The sequence below is a fragment of the Rhinolophus hipposideros genome (assembly GCF_964194185.1).
Source record: "Rhinolophus hipposideros genome assembly, chromosome: 16".
Lineage (NCBI taxonomy): Eukaryota > Metazoa > Chordata > Mammalia > Chiroptera > Rhinolophidae > Rhinolophus > Rhinolophus hipposideros.
Genome location: NC_138062.1, coordinates 2,949,502 through 2,970,379, shown reverse-complemented (window position 1 = coordinate 2,970,379; position 20,878 = coordinate 2,949,502). Strand labels below are relative to the sequence as shown.

The following is a 20,878-nucleotide window of genomic DNA, read 5'->3' as shown; positions in this document are numbered from 1 at the left end:
CCTCAGTAATCATCCAGAACAGGCAATTCTTTGGGGAAAACTAGGTAAATTTTAACTGCTGAAAACACCGGATTGACCAATCTGGATAAAAAGAAAAAAAAACAACTTGGATAGAAGAGGAATAGAAATCGCCTCGTTGTTCCCTCTAGTGGCGCTGCCTGGCCTCTGCTTGAGGAGCAGTGAGTCCTGCCCAAGAAGCCATTGCAAACAGTTCTGTTTGTTAGAAAACTGTACGTAGCAGACTGTTTTCCTGGAATGTCTCCTTTCTGTGCAAGCTCTCTGTCTTTTGGGGCCACAGGCTGAGTTCTCCCTCTACTTGTCAGCAGTTTCCAGAGGCTTCAAAGGCCATCACGTATCCCTGTCATGTCCCTTGTCCAGGCCAACTCTTCCAGTTCACAAAGTATGTCCTCACAAACATGGTTCCAGAACTCCAAACCCAGTGTGAAATCACAAAGAACAAGGTCAGTTTGGCTCAGAGCCCAGAGGACACAAGGCAGGTGTCAGCTGCAATGACCGTCTTCCCCGTGAGTCAGGACACGTGTAACAATCAGAACTGGGAACGTCCCCGACAGCTACTGATGCCACCCGCACATCAGAATCACGTCAGCATCGTCTCCAGGAGGTGGTGGCCTTTAAAATTCAGGTAGTTAACTGGCTGACAAGCTCATGTTTGTGCTTATATTTCCTTAAATTTTGATTTGGAATTATTTTTATAAATACAGTATTCTTAATCATGCTTGTACCGTGTTTCCCTGAAAATAAGACCTAACCAGAAAAGAAACCCTAGAAAAAAGAAACCCTGGAAAACCTAGGTTTTCCACGTAGACTTCAGTGGACTCAATCTGCTGGGTAAACGTTCTTTCTGGGAATCCCTAGATCTATAGCTTCCCAACTGACTGCATCTACTTGAGACCCAAGATCAAGTTTAGTCCGTCACCAAACATCAAAGATGGATGATGCTGGAAGTCCTGCATGGGCCCCAACGTGACAATTGTTCCAAGAAAGGCCTTTCTTACAAGCAAACATTTATGTCTTTAATAGCTCCCAAAATACCGGAAACTTTCAGATCAAAGACTACTATTTAGAATGAGTCCCAACTGGGCCATCACTTGGTCAAGTTAATAAAGATTATGTTAACAAATCAGTAAAATCTGGAACTATATACTTCAAAGACCAACTCTTACGTTCTTAACTTCAGGATGAAAACATTATGAATTTTAAAGGAAGCTGCTGTAATTAATCAGAAAGCAGTCATTTAGCAATTATGATGGGTACACCGTATTTTAACAGACATGAAAAGGACTCACTCGTGCTAACAGCCCCAACATGGGGACCTCAGCCGACATCAGTCACTCCCAGGCAGCCTTCCATTCCAGCCTGAAATGGACCTGCTTGAGTTGCCACGTTTAGGAGCCCCAGATCTCGGGAGGCTCTTGTACTTAGCAAGCGCTGGTTCAGGAGGCTGCTGACGCAGAACTACCCGCCCCACTGTGGCTGTGACCTGGCTGCCAGCCTCCGTGCTCTGAACCCTCACACGGCACGTCCTCATGGTAAGCTCACCACACGCTGACTGATGTCCCTATGGGTCGAAGCTGGTTCTGGAGTATTTGGGTGTGGTGTCCCCAGCATGCAATCGGTTCCAGCTGACGCCATCAACCCCCCCGCCCCCCCCCCCACACACAGTGATGAAGGTCCAAAGGAACTAAGTGCTGTGGGTGTCCTGCCCCCCCACCTTCTGGAAGGAGACAGGTAAGGCAGCTGTTGCCCCCACACTGAACACCGTGGTTTGGCCTGGAACGAACGCCTAGAACTGTAACTGTGTGATATTAGTAGCTATGATGATCTTAGAACTTTAGAACTGAAAAATGTAGGGGTCTTTCAGAATTAACTTCTGGCCCCAATAAGGCATCAGTAAATGAAGCAACTAAAAATTATTTTTGGTGCTTCCTAGGTAACTTTGTGAAAATGTAATGATCCAAAGTCAGACGAATTCAGACAAATGAGTGTTCACTGGAAACCTCTCCTCAATGAATAGATTCTATTGTAAAACTGACACGGTAACTTTGAAGAAAAGGAAGCGTAGGCAAAACTAGTGCGCTCCATTATCATAAAAGCGCCGCATTACATTGTCAAAGGGATAATTCTAGACCTTTACATTCTTTTCCAACCGCCTACTTATTTGCTCGGTTCTAAATGTGGTGGGCTGGGCCTCCCTCTAGCTCTCCACTTCCAGAGCCCTCCCTAACTCTGCGAGATGACGACAGACCTCGCAGGGGCCAGGCCAGGTAAACCCAGCGGCGTGCCCTCACTTGGTTGGGCCCAGGGCGTGGACCACACGACAGTCCGGTGACAGGACAGGCCACTTCCTAGCTGCTGTTTCTAAGGAGCCACCCTGGGCAACTGAAATCTCTCTCCACCTTCCTCATTCCCAGGCCACAGCTTTGACAAATACAGCTCTCTCCTCCATAATTTATAATTCCTGAAGTTGAAAATACTGTTATTTCAGTAAAACCTCTAACCAACTGTGACACGAGTGCCACGTCAAGAAAGGCATCAGTCACACACTGTTTGTATAGAAAGTACTGAAAGTACTTCAGAAGTACTGTATAGAAAGTACGGGTCAAGCACGTTCAATTCCTGAGGCTTCAGGATCGCAAGCCTGTTTCTAAAACTCGGTGCTGGTCTTCAGACTGCGTCTCAGTGTAACACTATAACCTCCTTGCGGGATAGCACGAGCAGCGAAAAGCACAGTGGCCACCAATATGCATCGCAGACCAAGAGTCTCACCTCAGCTCAGCCCTCTCATTTGGTAACCGCGGCAACTCCACTTCCAGAAAACAGGCTCCCGATTGCAAAGGTTTCAAGTTTCATTAGAAAAATCATACACAAAATAAAAAATACAGTTATCAAGAACAGTAACGGTATTTCATTTATCGGATTCATTTAAAACACAAGTTACAGCATAGAGAGGAATGACAGCATAAAGTCTTATCCAACGAACTGATCTGCAAAGTGAGTCCCTTAAAAACACACGGCTTTAAAAAAAGGCAACTGCAGTCCCATTTTCCAAGCTGTCTTTTTAAGTTCAGGGTTTTCTGCAACGGGTTTTACATGAAGTTTTCTCTGTAACAAGTGTGAAGATGTGTCCTTTCCTCATCACCAAGAACTTAATCCCGCAAATGTTTAAAGCAGGCGCCTGGTCACCAGGGGTCTCTGCTGTGGCCGCCCCCCCCACTCTGCTAAGGAATCTGCAAGTGAACTCACTGAAGGGCGATCCAAGTTCGCGCCCACAGCCGAGTTCTAGCACTGGCCACCCACCCTGCACCGCCCCAGCAGGTTCTGATTTGGGAGGAGGGGATTTTGTTCAACGTCTCCCAATTTCTTCTGTAGTCAAATTCTATCTGAATTTAAGTTTTTTTTAAGTCTTTTTTGTTTCATGAAGAACATGTTACAGCCCCCCCCAGAAAGTTACCATCTGGCCCAACTCCCCTCTGTCAAGGCTCCTGAACAGCTTCCCATCGGCTGTGACAGCAGTGGCACAGGTTGGGCTTTCCCACTGTTCCCGTCAACTATTTCCAAAAAGCGAAAGCCTTGTAATTAGCTGGAATCTATGAGAACAAATTCAGTCTCCGGAAGTGAAGGCATCTGTGTTCCATTGTTTGGTTACATGCACATGACAAAGGGAGGACGACACAGGCATCCCGGACCAAACTAGCCAGTGTACGTGGCAGAGACAGTCCCACAGCGGCGTGCGAGCTGAACCCCAGCTCTAACCGAGGTGTCCCGCCTGCAGTTCCAAGCAGTCCAGAGGGAGGATGGGCATGGACTCGGCGTCACTTACCGAGGTGGAAAGCCACCTCTGTGTGCTGCTCCGCGACCCCCCCGAAAGCCACCTCTTTCTCCCCGGAAGTTCGATCGATTTCTTTCCCGTCCACGACCAGCGGAAGTGCCTCCTCTCCCCCCGCCCCGGGGAGCCCCACCGCCCCGATCCGACTTAGACTTGGGAGGGGGCGACTTGGGTCGCAGCCGCTCGATTTCTTCTGTGCAGCCCGTCAGGTAGGAGTTCGGGGCACTGAAGTAGGAGGCGTAGGTCTCTGCATTGTAGTTGCTGTTTGTCAGGGTCGGTCCCACCGTAAGCCAGCCTGGGTGGAGGGAAAAAGGATCGTTTTGTGTCCGTTTTCTCTTCCCGACCCTTCAGGAGCTATTGCACATCTGCAGTGCATTCTTAAATGTCCCTGTCACTCACCGGGATCAACTGTTTTACAGAACGCACGGCACTTAGTCTGGTCCTAGAGATTTCACACGCAGGCACCTTGTTTCTCCTCTCACACTAACGTATAATTTACCTCCCTCATTGTCTCCATCCACATTTCACATCCTGTGAGAACAGCACTTAGAAAAATAAATCATCCACTACCTCAGTGAAAACGTAATTCTACACAATCTGCTGGTTTCTGATTAAAACCCTGGAACCATCTCTTGCCTTGACTCTGCCAACCCCAAGCAGCCCAGTTGCTGGTCCTAGAAATCCAACCATGACCGTGTTGCCCCCACTCGTTCCAGTCTTCCCATCCCCCTGCCGCCCTGGGTTCCTACTAGGTCCGGCCTCTGTACCTGTGATGGATGACATAACCTCCCCTCCCTCAGAAGGTGGGAAGCCTCAGGCAAAGTGGGTTTGAAACGTCACTTGTCTGTGCAAACTTCCAGGGCTTTCCACAGAGCCCAGATTCACCAGTATGGATCTAAAGCCTTTTATAACGAGGCTGGAACCAACCTTCCGACCATATTTCATGACAGCTTCACTTGAGGAAAACCATGACCCACCAGGGACCCTTTCGATGGCCGTCTCCACCCCAGTGCTGCTCCCTTCTCCATTCTGTCAGCCTGCTGCACATTCCACCCTTCAACATCCAATTCAAATACACGTCTCATATGAAACGATAGTCCTTTCTCTCCTAGAAATCCTTGCACACGTCCTTTATAGGTTAAAAAGGCATTGCTGTCAACTGCTTGCTAGACAGCTTCTAAGGGGGATGATTTCTGATGTATTAAATTGTATCTGGAATGGGAGGAACTACAGTTAACTGTAAAAGCCCAACAGAGACATCATGCTTTGGGGTCCCCTGGGTGTGGTGACTCATAACTGACACCCTTGGGGGGCACAGTGGAAACCCACCTCTGGAGTACCACAAGACATGCGGGATCCCCTCGGGCAGCTCAAGTCATCTGTGAGAATTAGGTTCTTCATCTGAAAAGTTAGGTTCACAATCGTTCTGCCCCAATATCCTTAAGGTTATTTCCTAGAATGTTAGGTCCATTATAAAGTGCTATAAAAATGCAAAATATTTTACAAACATCATATTCCAAAATGTGATTCTATTTATGTACAACAGTTCATTCATCGTTTAAAATCTCATTGGTATCAAACAGGACCTAGATACAGTAAGATTTGTGTGATATTTCAGTAAAAAACTAACACGTAAATCACACTGTGCCTTGGGTCGTATCCCGTGGTAAGTACCCTGGAGGCAGAGAAATGCCCATCAGATCAAAGAGCACGTGGGCACCTTCGTGGCCTCACTGAGCATTGAACCTATGAGATTTTCACTTGCTCCCTTCTAGTTTTTGGAATGGATGTGATATTATGGAACACAATACAGAAACTTGAAGATTTAATAATAAAAACAGCTAATAGTGTCTCTTTCATGCCACCCTGCCTCTTACATGAATAAAATAGAAATCTCTGCTGACTAAACTGGAATAGACTCCACCTCCCACCTATAAACTCATCACTGCAACAGTGTTTATTATAGTTTCTAGAGGCAAAAATTGTAAAAGAATCAAGATTAACATGGGCTGGCTTTAGCACATTTGACACATAAAGCACTTTTTAAACCTTTTAAACAGGGTAACTAGTGTTCCTACAATATATGATGTACCTCAGACTACCTCCTGGAGGAAGACGCGTATCTCAGTTGCTCCTATTATTTACGTGGTTAACCCCCAACCTGTAACTTTCCCAGATTTTCTTTCCTAAGTTTGTTTTACTGCAGCTAATACTAAAATAATTTTTGCACGAATGGGCAACAATAAACAATCAGATGATAGTTTGCAAGCAAAAACTAAAACGTGTGCCTCTAAGACTTTGTTCACAGGTGCAAATCCAGGTAGAAGGACATCCTGTCGGAAAGATGCAATGTATAATGTGCAGTGGATCAAGTGGCCACAGCTCACTGGACACAGAAGAACCCCACTGAAGAGAAGTTCTACAGAAAAATGGGCATTAAGCGAACATCGCTACTTGTGTCGATACCTGTAACTGCACTTAACGATCTGTTCTCCCTACTCCTTAGATTCTTCTACCTATGCATTTTCATTCAACAAATGGTTACTGACTGGTGTGACTGCTGGGTGGAAAGAAGTAAGACCGTCTGCCCTCCATGAGACGGCTAGAGAGACGTAGCCAGAAGAATCTACACTACAGATGACAGTAAGTGCTGTGAAGAAACAGATTAAGGGGAAAGGCTGCTGCTGCTGCTGGTGGTGGTGGTGGTGGCAGCGCAGTGGGGAGCCAGCAGGTTTAGACAGGGTTGTGCGAGAAGGTCTGTCAGGCAGTGAGAGGAGAGGGCTGCAGAAGGGTGGGAGCCAAGCGGGCGTGGGCAAACCTGAACCTCAAGTGCAGCCAGAGGAGGAAAGAAATCCATCGTGGGAACCTTGTTTTACACAGTACCGGGAGCTATTCCGTGCCACCTGTCTCCCAAAGGCACCATACGGTCTCTCTCATTTTTCTGAAGTCCTACCTGGTCGAATTGTGCTATCTCTTCCAAATAAATGAAGGCGTCTTCTACCGAGACAAAAGTGTTCGATGATGTGAAAGATCTCCACAGGCTTCTCTATGTTGCCGATCTCAGGCTCTTCCGTGATAATCAAGTCGATGTCGACGTTGGCATGGATGAAGTCGCCATCAGTGCTGCGCTTGACAGTCCCTTTGATCCCCATGAGGCAGTGCTCCTGCAAACCAGCAAGGCACACCGGTCAGCCTGCCATCCAGTCGCATCCGTATGCTTTCCATGGCTGCCGTCCCCAGTGCCGAACCCCCTCCTTTCCCTGCGTCCCTGGGATACAGTCCCCCGGGCACTAACACGGGACAATTGGGTTCTGGCTGTGGGAAGACGGCAGGGGAGCTGGGTATGAGCTGACCCCGGGCCGTCACACATCACATTTCACAGCTGCGTCACTGAGCGGGGGCTCCTTCTCTGCAGCTTTCGGTGGTGGCTTGTTTTCAGCACTCAACCTCACAATGGCTTCATATGCTCCCCGATCGAACTATACACTAGGTGTAAGGACGCCTTTTTACAAGGAGAGAGGGCTCTAAACATGGGCGCACAATTCTAAATACTGAACATAAGCAATGGGAAAATCGGAGTTTTTGTTTGGTTTCTTTGACCTTCTCTATTTAATCTGGATGGCAGGAGTATAGATTAAATAAAATTTAACCTGTCACTTGACTCTATGAATAGTGCAAGTGTGGCTTAGGTTCCCTTCAAAAGCACTTTCCAGGCCACGAGAGACTTAGAAGACCCTCCCACCAGTGGCTCCCTGAGGAGCGAGGACTGCAGGACAGCTCCTTCCTCCTGATGTAAGCGAAAGAAAAATGGAAGAGGAAAGAAAAATTCCTCTACGCTGGCCAGCTACGACTGTTGCTGCCCAGAGAAAGGGAAAAATTCTGTGGGTCGGAGGTACCAAGCCCGTATGTGATTTAGAATCATGGCAATTTAGGACGTAGAGGGATACACATTACCTCCTCTGGCATGGTGGGGTCTCATCACCATAGTGAATAAAATGTTTTAAAACACTACTTTGAAAGGACACATGCACCTCCCATGTTCACTTCATTGCAGCATTATTTACAGGAGCCAAGGTATGGAAGCAACCTAAGTGCCCATCAATGGATAAATCAATAAAGATGTACGCACACCCCCTGGAGTATTACTCAGCCATGAAAAACAAAACAAAAGAAACAATGAAATCTTGCCATTTGCGACAGCATAGATGTACCTGGAGGGCATTATGCTAAGTGAAATAAGTCAGAGAAAGACAAATACCGTATGATCTCACTTACATGTGGAATCTAAAAAACAAAAGAAATGGACAAACAGAACAGAAACAGACTCATAGATACAGAGAACAAACTGATGGTTGTCAGAGGGAGTGGGGGTAGAAGGATGGGTGAAACAGGTGAAGAGATTAAGAGGTAGAAACCCTGTTATAAAATAAATAAGTCACAGGGATGCAATGAACAGCAGAGAATAGAGTCAATTCTACCATCATAACTGCATGGTGACAGAAGGTAACTAGACTCATCGGGTCACTTTGTAATGTATACAAATACTCAGTCACCAGTTGTACACCTGAACAGTATACTGTAAATCAGTTATACTTCAGTTAAATTACCTTGGATGGATGATTATAATGCCATTTGTACAAGTTTAAGATAATGACCTCGCAGCAAAATTAATTAAGACAGTATAGTCATTTGGAAAAGCTTGAGAGAAAATAATGAAAACAAAGATAACGAAATAGTACAGGCAATACCTTTGTTCTCTGGAAGACTGCCTTTGGATCTAAAGTCTTAGTCTTCCCAGGATTGTTTTTATTGGTTTTAATCCAACAAATATCTTCACATCTTCTATAACCCCACTTGCGTAAACACTAGAAATGAAATAATTAAAAAAAGAAATCCTTAGCTGAAGGAATCAATATTTAAAATAACCATCCAGCATTAAAAAACTTCCTAGAGGTTTGTGACACTAAATTCCAAGGTGTCACAGGTATTTGGTTATATTATAGTGCACAAACAGAAAAAAAAGGAAATGCTAGTCTTTAACTATACAGAATGCATATATAACTTCTACATAGTAACCTGATCACAACACAGGAATTTAAACATCACAACACAGGAAGGTTACGTAATACTCCAATTCTTTTAATACCATCTTCCACTGTCATCAACAGAAAGTGGGTTTTCAGTCGTAACACTCAGCCTCTCTTTAATTGTAAAATAACCAGAAGATAACTTGACTCCCACCACCTCAATTTTCTATCTACCGACAAACTATAAACTGTTGAAAATATTCTAATTGATACCTTCTTTCCAAATGAGAGACTTCTAAATGTTACTTTTATGTAATACTAAACCTCAGAAAATTCCAAGACCTAAAATGATTATGTATGTGTGTTTACTGGGTAAAGTTTACTTTCATCTTCATATAACCTAGAAAAGAGAGACCTGAACCTCCGTGTCTGAGACTCTGCTACACAGGAACACATGACAATACCAGCTATGACATCGCTCGGGGCACTGACGACCTCCACGTGATGCCATCTAGCTGCTGGGAATAAAAGCCCAGTGAGACAGAGTCTTCACCCAGCTGACTGAAGAGCAAAGTGGGGAAATAAGGAAAGGGAAGTGTAATACCCCTGGCACCATGATCAAGACATTTAGACACAGTGGGGCAAAAATCTACACACGTTTCAGGAACGCTCTTGCTGTGAAAGGGAGACACGCCGCAAATGAAACCTGGATTTTTATTTTAAAATCTCAAAAATCAAGGTCAGTGTCTGTTCCTGTCGCCATAGATTTGTTTTGCACTGGATGTTCCTCAAACATCACAAGATCCTAAGTCCTACAGACCCTAATCAATTCCAAAACCTCATGAGTCTTTCTCATGCAGCACTATTTGTGTAATTGTTTTTGCCCAAAATCTGCTTTCACCAATATGATAAGGTGCAACACAAACAAGGAAGATAAAACCTCGCAATCACGTTCAACCTAATTTTGGGGGCGGGAGGAAAGCCTAAAGCTAGACGTTAGAGGTAAAAAGGTAAGTACTAATATACCTTTAAAAACACAGGTTTCTATTTTTGTAGTTTTCCCATAGCATCTTGGGAAGCGCCAGCCAAAATAATACGTACCCAAGTAGTACAGTCTTACCTTGGAGTTAGTAAGTGACAGAAGCAATGAAGTTATCTAATAGTCTCAAACTTGCTAGTTATATACAAAGTAATTATAGAATTTCAGAATTTGAGTACAATGTATCCCAATGTAACCCTACTTAAATTCTCTCCCTGTCATATGGACACCTCCTAAAATTACCAGGATTAAATGAGATTGTTTGCTGTGCAACAAATAAAGTGTCCTAAAACGGAAAGTATCTTCCAATAACAACTGAGAAAACTGAAACCCACAAAAGTATCTCTTTACCCAAAGTGTCACTGTTGGACAGCAGAACTGTAACAAACTGAAGACTCCCAAAAACTACCACAATGCTCCCACTGTTCTTGGATTAAAAAGCGTGTTATTTTGTTTCCCTTTAGAAATCTAATATATCTCATCAAAACAAAGCAAAGCAAAACAAAATAACAACAAAAACTTCTGAAATACAATTAAACATAATGTACATAGAATAAATTGAGATGTCATAACTTTCACCCATGTTATTTTTCCAATGTGATCTGGCTTCTTCAACTTAGAACTCAGGCATTTAAAAGCATTACTTTTAAACTACTCATAATGAGAATAAAGGACACTAAGCAGGTTGCTCCTGAGCTGTAACGTAGTTTTAAATCTCTAAACTGTTCTCTTCCTGCAGTTGTATTAAATCACATTTTGATTTATTCATCCCTAGTACTAGTTAACTACGGGGTACTGCCCTTTCTACATTCTCTTCTGAACACTTTTTCTTAAGATTGTAGTACTACTCAAGAAACAAAAGACAAAACGATAATCTTCAAACATCTTATGCCTTGTTATGTGTCATATTTTTTTCTTATGCACTTTACAAATCCACTTTAGAAAACACCATCTTACCACTCTCCCAAGGTCCAATCCCTCCCCGGAACCACACCAGAGAAAAATAAATGATCGAGGTGCTGCAATCTCATCAATTTCTAACTTCATAATCTGTAAGAAACCAAAACAATATGGCATAAATGTATTTTGTTTCCCATTTATCCAAAATTCAAAAGAACAATCAGAGCAATCATTGAGGTTTATCAGGACTTTCAGTAGATATGTTCTTTAAATGCACTAATTTTCATTAGGAAACATAATGGAAATTAAATTTTATCCTTAAAACTTCTTGTCCTACGTTTCCTTATTCTGTATCAAGACAATACACACACACGTGCACACATACAAATATATACATTTACTTTTACATATAGAGGATATAAAAACCATAGTTATAGAATTTTATAAGATGTAGCTTGTGAACAACTGTTTACAGAAAAAGAAACTGAAATGAAAACAGGTTAAATTACCCCAAAGTTAGGGGCAAAATTAAAATGAAACAGAACAAGAAATGTTTGGGGATAACTTGGTTTCCAGTATCTATAGAACAGTTCTAGATAAAATCAATCAATTTTATTATAATTACTTGGTTTGAAATGCCAACAAAATATAATCTATACTTTTGTTTGCCTTACATGTGTTGAGTGTGTCATATTAAAAAAAAGTTCTTCAATAATTAAATCTCTAAAATTTGGGAACACCATATCATGTATAAACAACTATAGAAACAATTGTTTTATATAGTATGCTTTTTCTTTCAGCTCTGTAAAAGTTAAGAAGTTTGAGAGACCATGGCAAAAGCAAAAATTTGTTAGTTTCATTTATTAAGAAAATAACTTCTACCTAAATAACAGGTCAATTTAAGTTATAACTGATCATCTGTAAATTATCTAGTTAGAAAAACATTACTTGACAGTAATAATGGAAATAAGTTACAATACATATAACCTACTCATTTTCATACTTCTAACTTTTTAAGTCTTGGAATCTCATCTAATATTCTCATAGTAATCTGAATAAATAACTTTGAGTGTACAGTATACAGGATTCCCAAGACTCAAGGTTAAAGACGTGCTCTTAATATTTTCTACTGAGCAGCTTTCCATACAGCCTGCACAAATTTAAGTTCCTTCCCATGGTGTTTAAGAATGTTTATTTCACCATATCCTCACCATAACTGGTAATGTGTATATATATATACACACACACACACACACACACACACACACATATTCGTCGGTTTAGTCAAAAGAAAATTGGATGTAAACCTCATCATTCTCTGGCCAGCAGTCAGGCCGGACCTCACTTCCTTTTGCCAGTCTGAGGCTTGTCAAGGAAGACGCGAGCTCCAATCACAGGTGACAAACTAACAGAGCTTTGGACACAAAGTAATTCCTTATATGCATGTTGAAAAGTTTTGCCTGGCCCCAAAGCCCTACGCATTTAACCTTTACATGATAATATCCTAAAGAAAGTGCTGATAGTCAATAAAACAAATAAAATGTAAATAAGAAAAGGATTAGGATTTCACGAATCGTCTTTTTCCCATTGGAGTCAGTAGTGGTCCGCGTGCTTTGGTTACGCATACAAGCACTCACTTAAGAAACCAATACCTTATGTTTAGCATGCAATGTAAGAGAATGATTTGCTTAACACTCTTCACTGATGTGTGTCACTCATCTTTAGCTAAACGATGTTTAAACCTATGTAGGAGTGTGTGTGTGAGACACATATTTATTTCTTCTGCTTGAAATGCCTGTCCCACCCCTTTCTTCATCTGGCCAATCCCACTTATCTATTTATACTGTCCATGCGCCCCTCCTTTGTTCACATGCCCCAGCTTCCTACCCCAGGCGGTTTTTCTCAGATCATCTTATGCAGTCCTCCATTACTGAATTAACAAAATAATAACGCTACTACTGTGTTTCCCTGAAAATAAGACCGTTTGCTCCAAAAGATGCGTGTGGGCTTATGTTCAGGGGACGTCATCCTGAAAAACCATGCTAAGGCTTATTTTCTGGTTAGGTCTTATTTTGGGGAGAACATGGTACGTGTTTAGGTCAGTGTTCATTCACCTGTGTACTCCTTAAGGCCAAACACTGAGTCGTGTCTGTCTTTGAATGTCCAGTACATAGCACCTTATGTAGTACAGAGTGATGATTAATAAATATTTGTTATTGTTACTGACCTGTAAAAACAGATAACTTTTAACTAATTAATCAGCTCGCTTAGTTTTATTTAGGAAAACTGTGACTTTATCTCAGTTATACTGAAATTATGTGTCCTGTGTACCTATTATACTGTCAGTTCCTCCAAGAGTAGAAACCATGTTTTACATGTATGTTTATACTCTGATTTTACTAAAACTAACCAAATGCAGAATGAGCTCTCAACTGTTGTCTGTTTCTAGACTTTTCTAGCTGTACATGCAGACTCTAAGACTGGAACTGTGCACCTCCTGCAGACTGCTCGCTCACTACCTGTGCCACGCATGCCTCAAAAAGGGAGTGTGATATCGGCTAACGTGCGTAGGCCTTCAGCCGCGATCTACACTATACATCTACAGGTATGACGCCTAAGAAAGTAGGGATGGTATTTATAATCGTAGTTTCTGATCAAATAAACATACATTCATTGGAAAACTACATAATTCATTACAATGTAAAAGTTTCATCATACATCATCCCAAGTCCAGCATTTCTCATTGGCAGTGATACCAGTCTCTCTGTAATACTCTTCTAAAGGGGGTTCCAGAAGAATCACATCAAATTTGGGTGTTAGTTCTCTGATGTCAAAGGCTTCTATATCTGCTTGTAAGTACCTATTTAAGTAAAGCATAAAGAGTGAGAGATTTTCAAATACCTTACGATGGTAATGAAAGACAAATCTTAAATGTTACTAACCACAATTTACAAAGCAACCATGAGCTAATTACTGAATGCCCTGTATGGAGGGACATCTACCAAGGTCCATCCATAGGACACGGATATAAGGAAATTGCAAAGTAAAATCACATTTCCCCACATCCATCAGAACACAGACTTCTCTTCTTTTTACCCTGGAAATCCATATTCAGATGGAAGACTCAATCCCTTTCCGGTATCACCTGATTTTCTAAGGAACATCACATTACTGTTTTTCTCAACTGTTCAGTTAGGTTAGAAAAACTATTTTGCTATAATTTTAAATTCTTCCCTCTAAAAAATAGTTTCTAAATTTTCTTTATATTAATAGTCTTTTCCAGCTACCTAGTATAAATTATCACTAGCCTTTAATGAAAGGTTATTTCCACATAATATGAAAGTACTCTGAGTATAAAACATTAAATATAAAATACTTCAAATTTAAGAGTATTTTTAAGTAGGATGAATATTAGAGTCCACTAATATTTTCCCCACATACGCAGACTTCTTTGTGGCTCTTCTAACCACTAACAGCATACATTTCAGCAAATTGTTAAATGTATAAAATGTTCCAAGTAAGCTAAATGTGAAATAAGCAGACTCTCCAATTTCAAAGACCTTATACACATTTCTGAGGAAAACATTATTCTGTTCAATAAAGGTTAAAATGAATTACCATATTCCAAAAATATTAATAGCCCTGCATCCTAAGTTATAATTTTCATTTTCTTCTTTTCCTTCATCTAAGTTTTCCAAACTTTCTTCAATAAACAAATTACTTTTTGAGAAGAAAAATCATTTAAAAACATTTTAAGTAAACTCAAGGATACAATGAAGATACATACTAGATTTGCCTTTTAAAGAGAAGTATTTAAAGACACTTTGGCAAATTTTTGGAAAAAGTGAAAATGAGAACCTACTGTGTACTCAACACTCAAGTTTTAAACTAATATATATTTTACGATAAAGAATATAAAAGTTGTGTTAGCCTTACCTAGTTATTGAATTATTTTTAAACAGAAAGGTTAGACAGGATAAAGAGATTGATATTTTAAGCCTGAGTTGAGAACAGTTTTGAAAATGCTTACATAGGAGGAGTGTTAGATTTCGCTATTAACTCATCCTTCAGCCTGATGAGCTCCCTTAGCTTAGGGTACTCTTCAAATCTGTCAGCCAAACCTGAGAAAAACAGTCAATTCCACATTTCAGTACAACTGAAGTTAATATTAGAGAATTCAAAGGTTATCAGCTTTCTCAGGAAAACAATACACACATCACTTTACTCTTACTTTTAAGAAAGCTAATTTTGAGTATTTTTTAACATTTCATATGTAAGGATTCTAACCCCATAAGCAGGTAAAGACTCAGATGTTTTATAGCCCAGTCCAACTGACCAAACCATTTAATTTCTCATATTTATTAAATTAAATAATCTGCTCATAACATCAAAATTTAACCATTCTGTTCTCAGGAAGGGACACACCAGTTGCCTTCCTGTCATGCTTTTCCCCGCTTTCTTTCAGAATAAAAAAATATATATTATACATACATACATACATATATATATATTATATACACACATGTATAATATATATATACACATGTATATATAATACATATATACACACACATATACTGCTATGTATGAGGATTCAAATTTATACATCTATATTTTTATACATATATAAACTGGAACCCTCATACATAGCAGTGTTGTTTATAACAGCGCCAAAGTGGAAACAACCTGAATGAATAGATAAACAAAATGTGATATGCAGATACAATGGAACATTATTTGCCATAAGAAGAAAGTACTGATACATTACACCAATGACCCCTTAAAACATTATGCTAAATTAAGGAAGCTAGTCACAAAATATCACATACTGTATGATTCTATTTATATGAAATGTCTAGAAAAGGCAAATCTATAGAGAAAGGAAGTCAATTAGTGTTTACTTAAGGAGAGGACAGGTAAGGGGGAGGAAATGGGAAGTGATTGCTAATGGGCACAGGGTTTCTTTAGGGGAGACGAAAACATTCTAAAATTAGATTGTGGTAATGACTGCACAAACCTGTGGATATACTAAAAACAAAACCAAAAACTGAACTATATCCTTGAAATGGGTAAACTATGTGGTACATGAATTACCTCAATAAAGTTATTTATTTAAATATAGGGGTAATGCTTATTAGTAAAGTGGAGACAACTGAGGGAAAAAAGTCTCTGAACTGGAGGATATTTCAATAGAAATCTCAAAAACTGAAAAGCAAAGGGGGGGGACCCAGAATATCCAAGGACTATGGGATAACTACAAAAGGTGTGACACACCTTTGATGGGAATACCAGAAGAAGAAAGAGAAAAAAGAGCAGAAGAAATATTTGCAGCCATACTGACTGAGAATTTCCCCAAATTAATGTCAGACACCAAACCATAGATCAAGGAAGCTCAAAGAACATCAAGCAGGATAAATGCCAAAAAAACGACACCTAGGATTGTAATTTTCAAACTACAGAAAATCAAAGATAAAAAATCCTGAAAGAAACACAACTGTACCTAAAGAAGAACAAAGAATTATATCTGACTTCTCAGAAACCACGCAAGCAAGATGAGAATGAAATATTTAAAGTGTTGAAAGAAAAAAAAAAAGCACCAACCTAGAATTCTGTATTGTGCAAAATTATCCTTCAAAAATGAAGGAAAAATAGGACTTTTTTAGACAAACAAAAATCGAGGGACTTTGTTGCTACTAGATCTGCCTTGCAAGAAGTATTAAACCAAGTCAGGAAAAATGTTAGAAATAATCCACAAGAGAAATATATTATATGCATGTATCAAGAGCTAGTGATAGCATATTCCCAACAAATCTGACATACCTACATCCCTGATGAAATTCTGAGGTCTATGTCCAGTATCTACAAAATGTTGGCAGTAATCATTATGGGGGTTTAAACTTTGTGTTCCCTAAAGAAAAATCAAAATTAAATTAAATAGCACACACGCTGATACATTATTTCTGTACTTTGTCTTTTACTATGAGGCTATACAAAATATAAGTGTATTGACAGATTAAAAAATTAATAATATGTGAAAACACCACAACTGATAGTATGACTCTTTAGTAGCTACAGACATTAACAGCATTTGCTCATTGGAAATAGCCAAGTATCAGAAGACTATGTATATATTTCATGAATAATTTTAAAATACTTGATTTTATAATGATATCTTAATAACTAAAAAAACTTGAAAACAAATAGGTATTTAAAATCTTTTCAGTTACAGAGCTGAAATGTGAACAGTTGTAATTTTGAAAATTATTTATTACCTTAAGGAAAGTACTAGAATCTTTATAAATCTCTTCTTCATACGGCAAATTCTCTTCCTCCTGTTGCATTTCTAGTTCATCCTTGGAAAAGGAAGATTAAGTAGAACATTTCATGTACAGGAAGAATAGTTTATGTATTATGACATCTTAAGATTAAACATAAATATTTTACTTCCCTAGTGGATAATAAACTTTTCAAATTACCATTAAAGTCAAACATTAAAATCTCTGCTTTCTCATCATTAGATCTAACTAGTTGACTATTTTTAATAAAACAAAAATTTTCTTTTCATTTTCATCAATATTAGTCTATAACTACTGTTTCGTTCTGACCAAATTGTCTACAATTATTTAGTCTCAAATATAGCATTATAAATTTTAGAATTTAGCTTGAATCAAAAAATGTAACCACCAATGAGCCAATTTTATTTCTACTAGATTGAACCTTATAAAACTTTTTATACGTCAAAAATGTCGTAATATCGGGAATTACACATAATCTGTATAAGTACCACGCGCTAACCGATGGCGCCACGAGAGCTCCTGGAAATTACATATGATCTGACCTAAAACAATCGCAAATATTTAAGCTACATGTTAACATAATCAAAATGTAACACACAAGACAGTATTCATAAGATTAGGTAATTATACCACTGAATTACCTAGAGATTTACTGAAATAATGCATGTTCTCTATTAAATATAGTTGTATAACAGTGAATTTAAACAAATGGAGCTAGGTTTTTCATCATAATACTTTGAACTAAATATTACAATTATAAGTTTAAAACTTGGGTTTTTTCTTGACCTGTTTCAGAAATGGTTCTACACTGCTGTCTAGCCCATGAGTTTTCAAAATATTTTAATTGTACTGCCCTATATTATTAACATTGAATAACATAACACAAAAGACAGCACTAGCCTCTCCTAATCCAATTATCCAAAGTTTCTGCTACACTTACTGCCTTACTTTTATTCAAGAATATTATTGCTTAAGGGTTTACCAGGCATTATGCTAAATGCTTATATATATATATATATATATATATCACCTAATTTAATCCACACAAATCTTCTGTTAAAATGAGGAAATTGATATAAAGGTCTTATTAACTGGTTATACATATGCTCAGTTATACATGTGTATATTATACATGACAATTATTTTGGACACTTTAATAACCAGCTTCTGTCTAATCTGTTTTCCTGGGTAAGAATTTACTATTGTAAGGATTTCCTCTTTCTGACCACAGAACTGCCCATCTCTACTTACCTTGTATTCTTCCATCTTGTCTTCGTCTGTGTCGCCTTCATCCTGATACTTACGTTTTGCATTTGGAGCAGAGGTGTCATAGGACGCTCTGAAAGTTAAAACTGAAGTATCACACACAAACATCCACTAGGTGTATAAACACATCTATTACTATTAAATGACAGATATAAAAACAGAATATGGCAAAATTTTCCTGATTAAATAGTATCTATTCACCCAGTTTATAATCACCTAAAAAGTCACACAATTTGATTGATAAAGGAAACATTTCATAATTCACAATCAATAAAAACCAGTGTTTCTGAAATCTTTATTTTGATGGCTTTTCGTAACAACACACTTCATACCTCGGATTATTTGCTTATTAAAACAATGGTCCTTTCACAATATTAACATGTCACTAAAAAAACTACTCAACTGACCTGCAAGTTTCTCTTGTTTCAGCAATTTCTCTCTGCTCATCTTTGCTATTTAACACAGCACCAATACTGTCAGCACTTTCGGCTCCCAACTGAGAAAAAGCGAAAGTCAAAACTTAGATCACAAGGCACTGGCTAGCCTTTCTGGCTATTTGTAGCCAGAATATTAATTTCAGAATATTAATTTCACATTTAATATATCAAAAATTAAGAAAAACCAAACACAACAGCTCTAAGTACTTCCACAGACAAATGGATTAATAGCTTGCAGGACAAACTGGAAATGACCTTGGAACAAAACCACATTAAGAATGATTTTGACAGCTAAAAAGCATTTATGCTTTTAGTTACATTTGAAATTAAGACACTTAGCTTTGCCCATCTTTTAAAGTAAATACTAAAACACGATTTAGTAGTAGTTGCAATAAGCAAAAAAGGGCAGCTAACATATAGTGTTTACAGCGTAAGTAAGCACTTGGACACTTTGCATCCAGCAACTCACATATCACACCTTATTTTAGCTCATGCTGTGATGAAAAGCTATTAAGCTTCCCTCAAGCCAAGCCTTTATGATTATAGGCACAATACTGAGCTTTCCTAACTCCTTAAAACCAGTAATGATTGAAAAGAACGTATGTAAACAGCTTGGCAGAGTCTGACACAGATAATGACACAGAGTCATTATCAGATTTGATGCTGCCGTTTGCGCTTTGAGGCAGGGGCTTCGTGGTATTCAGAGTTGAACAGCACCTGCTCCCAGCACAGAAAGACACTCAACAAGTAATCGTTCTGTGATGCATTTTGAGTGAAACAGAGTTTGAATTCAATCTAAAGTGCAGGGACTTTACTTGGTGGCAACAAGCAGCTACTTGAAGATACCGTGGTGAAAGAGGTCGGGAAAAAGGAAGCTTAGAAAAGATACCTGATTAATCCAAGATCCTAATACCACAGCGACAGGAACAGAGCTGATCCCAGTCCCCGTATTTTTACCACTACACCGTAAGTGTTTTCATGAATCCTAAAAGAGGGTCGGTTTCAGATTTCCATTTACTACAACCAAGATTTATCACTGAAAAACAATCACAGGAAGGCGCCTCACTGAGGCCCGTGAGCATCTCCATGACGTTTACTGATCTGAAAGGCAGGCTGTAAAACACTGCCTCTGGTTCTACGTGGAGACACGCACGCCTTGCGTTTTCCGCATCTGCCCTCTAAGCAGCAAGTGTTCCCTTACTCCCGACCCAGAGCCAAAATTACGTTACCTCTCGAGCCTCTGTTTCGTTATCAAGTGAAAATAAAACTACTATTACGTATGCCGGTGGTTTGTTGTAACTATTAGCTGCGGGTGAAGCCGAGGATAGTGTACACTGCACAGCGGACTGCAACACACAGAACCGGAGATCTACGCTGCAGCTCCTTCAGTGCAGCCTCCAGAGGCAACCTACAAGTTCTGTAAACCCGTTTTCCAGTGAAGCCAGCACCTCAGAACGAGGCGCTGACGACCAGGAAAGGCCAGACGCAGCAGACCGTTTAAACAGCTACGAGAAATTCGGGGGGTGACGGCCACCTGTCCTTGCGCGGACGGCCGTGACGGACCACGAGGACCAAGGCTTCGCATCCCCCTCGCGGAGCACCGGCCCAGACCCCAGGCCTGCACGCCACAGAGGTGGCTGAAAACCAACCACGGCGCGCGCTTTGGCACCACACGACCGCCACACCAAACAGGAAACATCAGGGGCACCGCGGGAGCGGAGAACAAGAAGGGTAAGTGGGCTCAGGGCTCAGGGCCGGGAGCAGACCAGGCGGGAAAGCGAAGAGCGCGGCTGCGCACGTGCATCTGCGATCCCTCCCGGGGCCGCTACCTGCTGTGCAAGGAGCTGTCGCCGTAGCTTCTGCCTCTCCCGAATCTCCTGCAAGCGGCTGTCCATGTCCCCGCTCCGGTTTTCCACCCCCCGCCAACTTGGCAATCAGCGGGTGAATCCCCGCCCAAGTCTGCTTCGGGGTCTCCGGAACGCGAGATCGGCCTGCAGCTCCAGGTGGCGGGTACCTTTCATTCTTCCTCCAATAGACATTTCCGGCGCGCCCGGGATTCGCTCGCC

General features: G+C 40.3%; 2 protein-coding genes across 2 annotated transcripts in view; one reads left to right on the top strand and one right to left on the bottom strand.

Moving 5' to 3' along the window:
- Positions 1-1,015: 1,015 nt before the first annotated feature.
- METTL14 (methyltransferase 14, N6-adenosine-methyltransferase non-catalytic subunit) lies at positions 1,016-20,864 on the bottom strand. The gene is made up of 11 exons (XM_081077146.1): positions 20,642-20,864; positions 18,783-18,871; positions 18,361-18,448; positions 17,086-17,166; positions 16,634-16,721; positions 14,844-14,934; positions 13,532-13,673; positions 10,871-10,963; positions 8,596-8,712; positions 6,801-7,011; positions 1,016-4,142 (listed from the first exon to the last, which is right to left on the bottom strand). The coding sequence occupies exons 1-11, from the start codon at positions 20,705-20,707 to the stop codon at positions 3,838-3,840; spliced, it is 1,371 nt and encodes a 456-aa protein (XP_080933272.1). The 5' UTR covers positions 20,708-20,864; the 3' UTR covers positions 1,016-3,837.
- The window catches only part of PRSS12 (serine protease 12), a gene marked incomplete at its 5' end in the record, with an annotated part of 101,687 nt that continues 101,044 nt past the window's right edge, over positions 20,236-20,878 (top strand). The window contains one exon of the mRNA XM_081077143.1: positions 20,236-20,543. The remainder of the gene's footprint in view (positions 20,544-20,878) is intronic.

Coding starts and splice junctions, on each gene's coding strand:
- METTL14 (XM_081077146.1), bottom strand. CDS start 20,707: ATGGACAGCCGCTTGCAGGAGATTCGGGAGAGGCAGAAGCTACGGCGA. Junction 14,935..16,633: donor GAATTTCATCAGGGATGTAG/GTATGTCAGATT, acceptor TGTTTTTCTCAG/GTTTGGCTGACAGATTTGAA. Junction 7,012..8,595: donor CAGTCTTCCAGAGAACAAAG/GTATTGCCTGTA, acceptor GCTGGTTTGCAG/GAGCACTGCCTCATGGGGAT.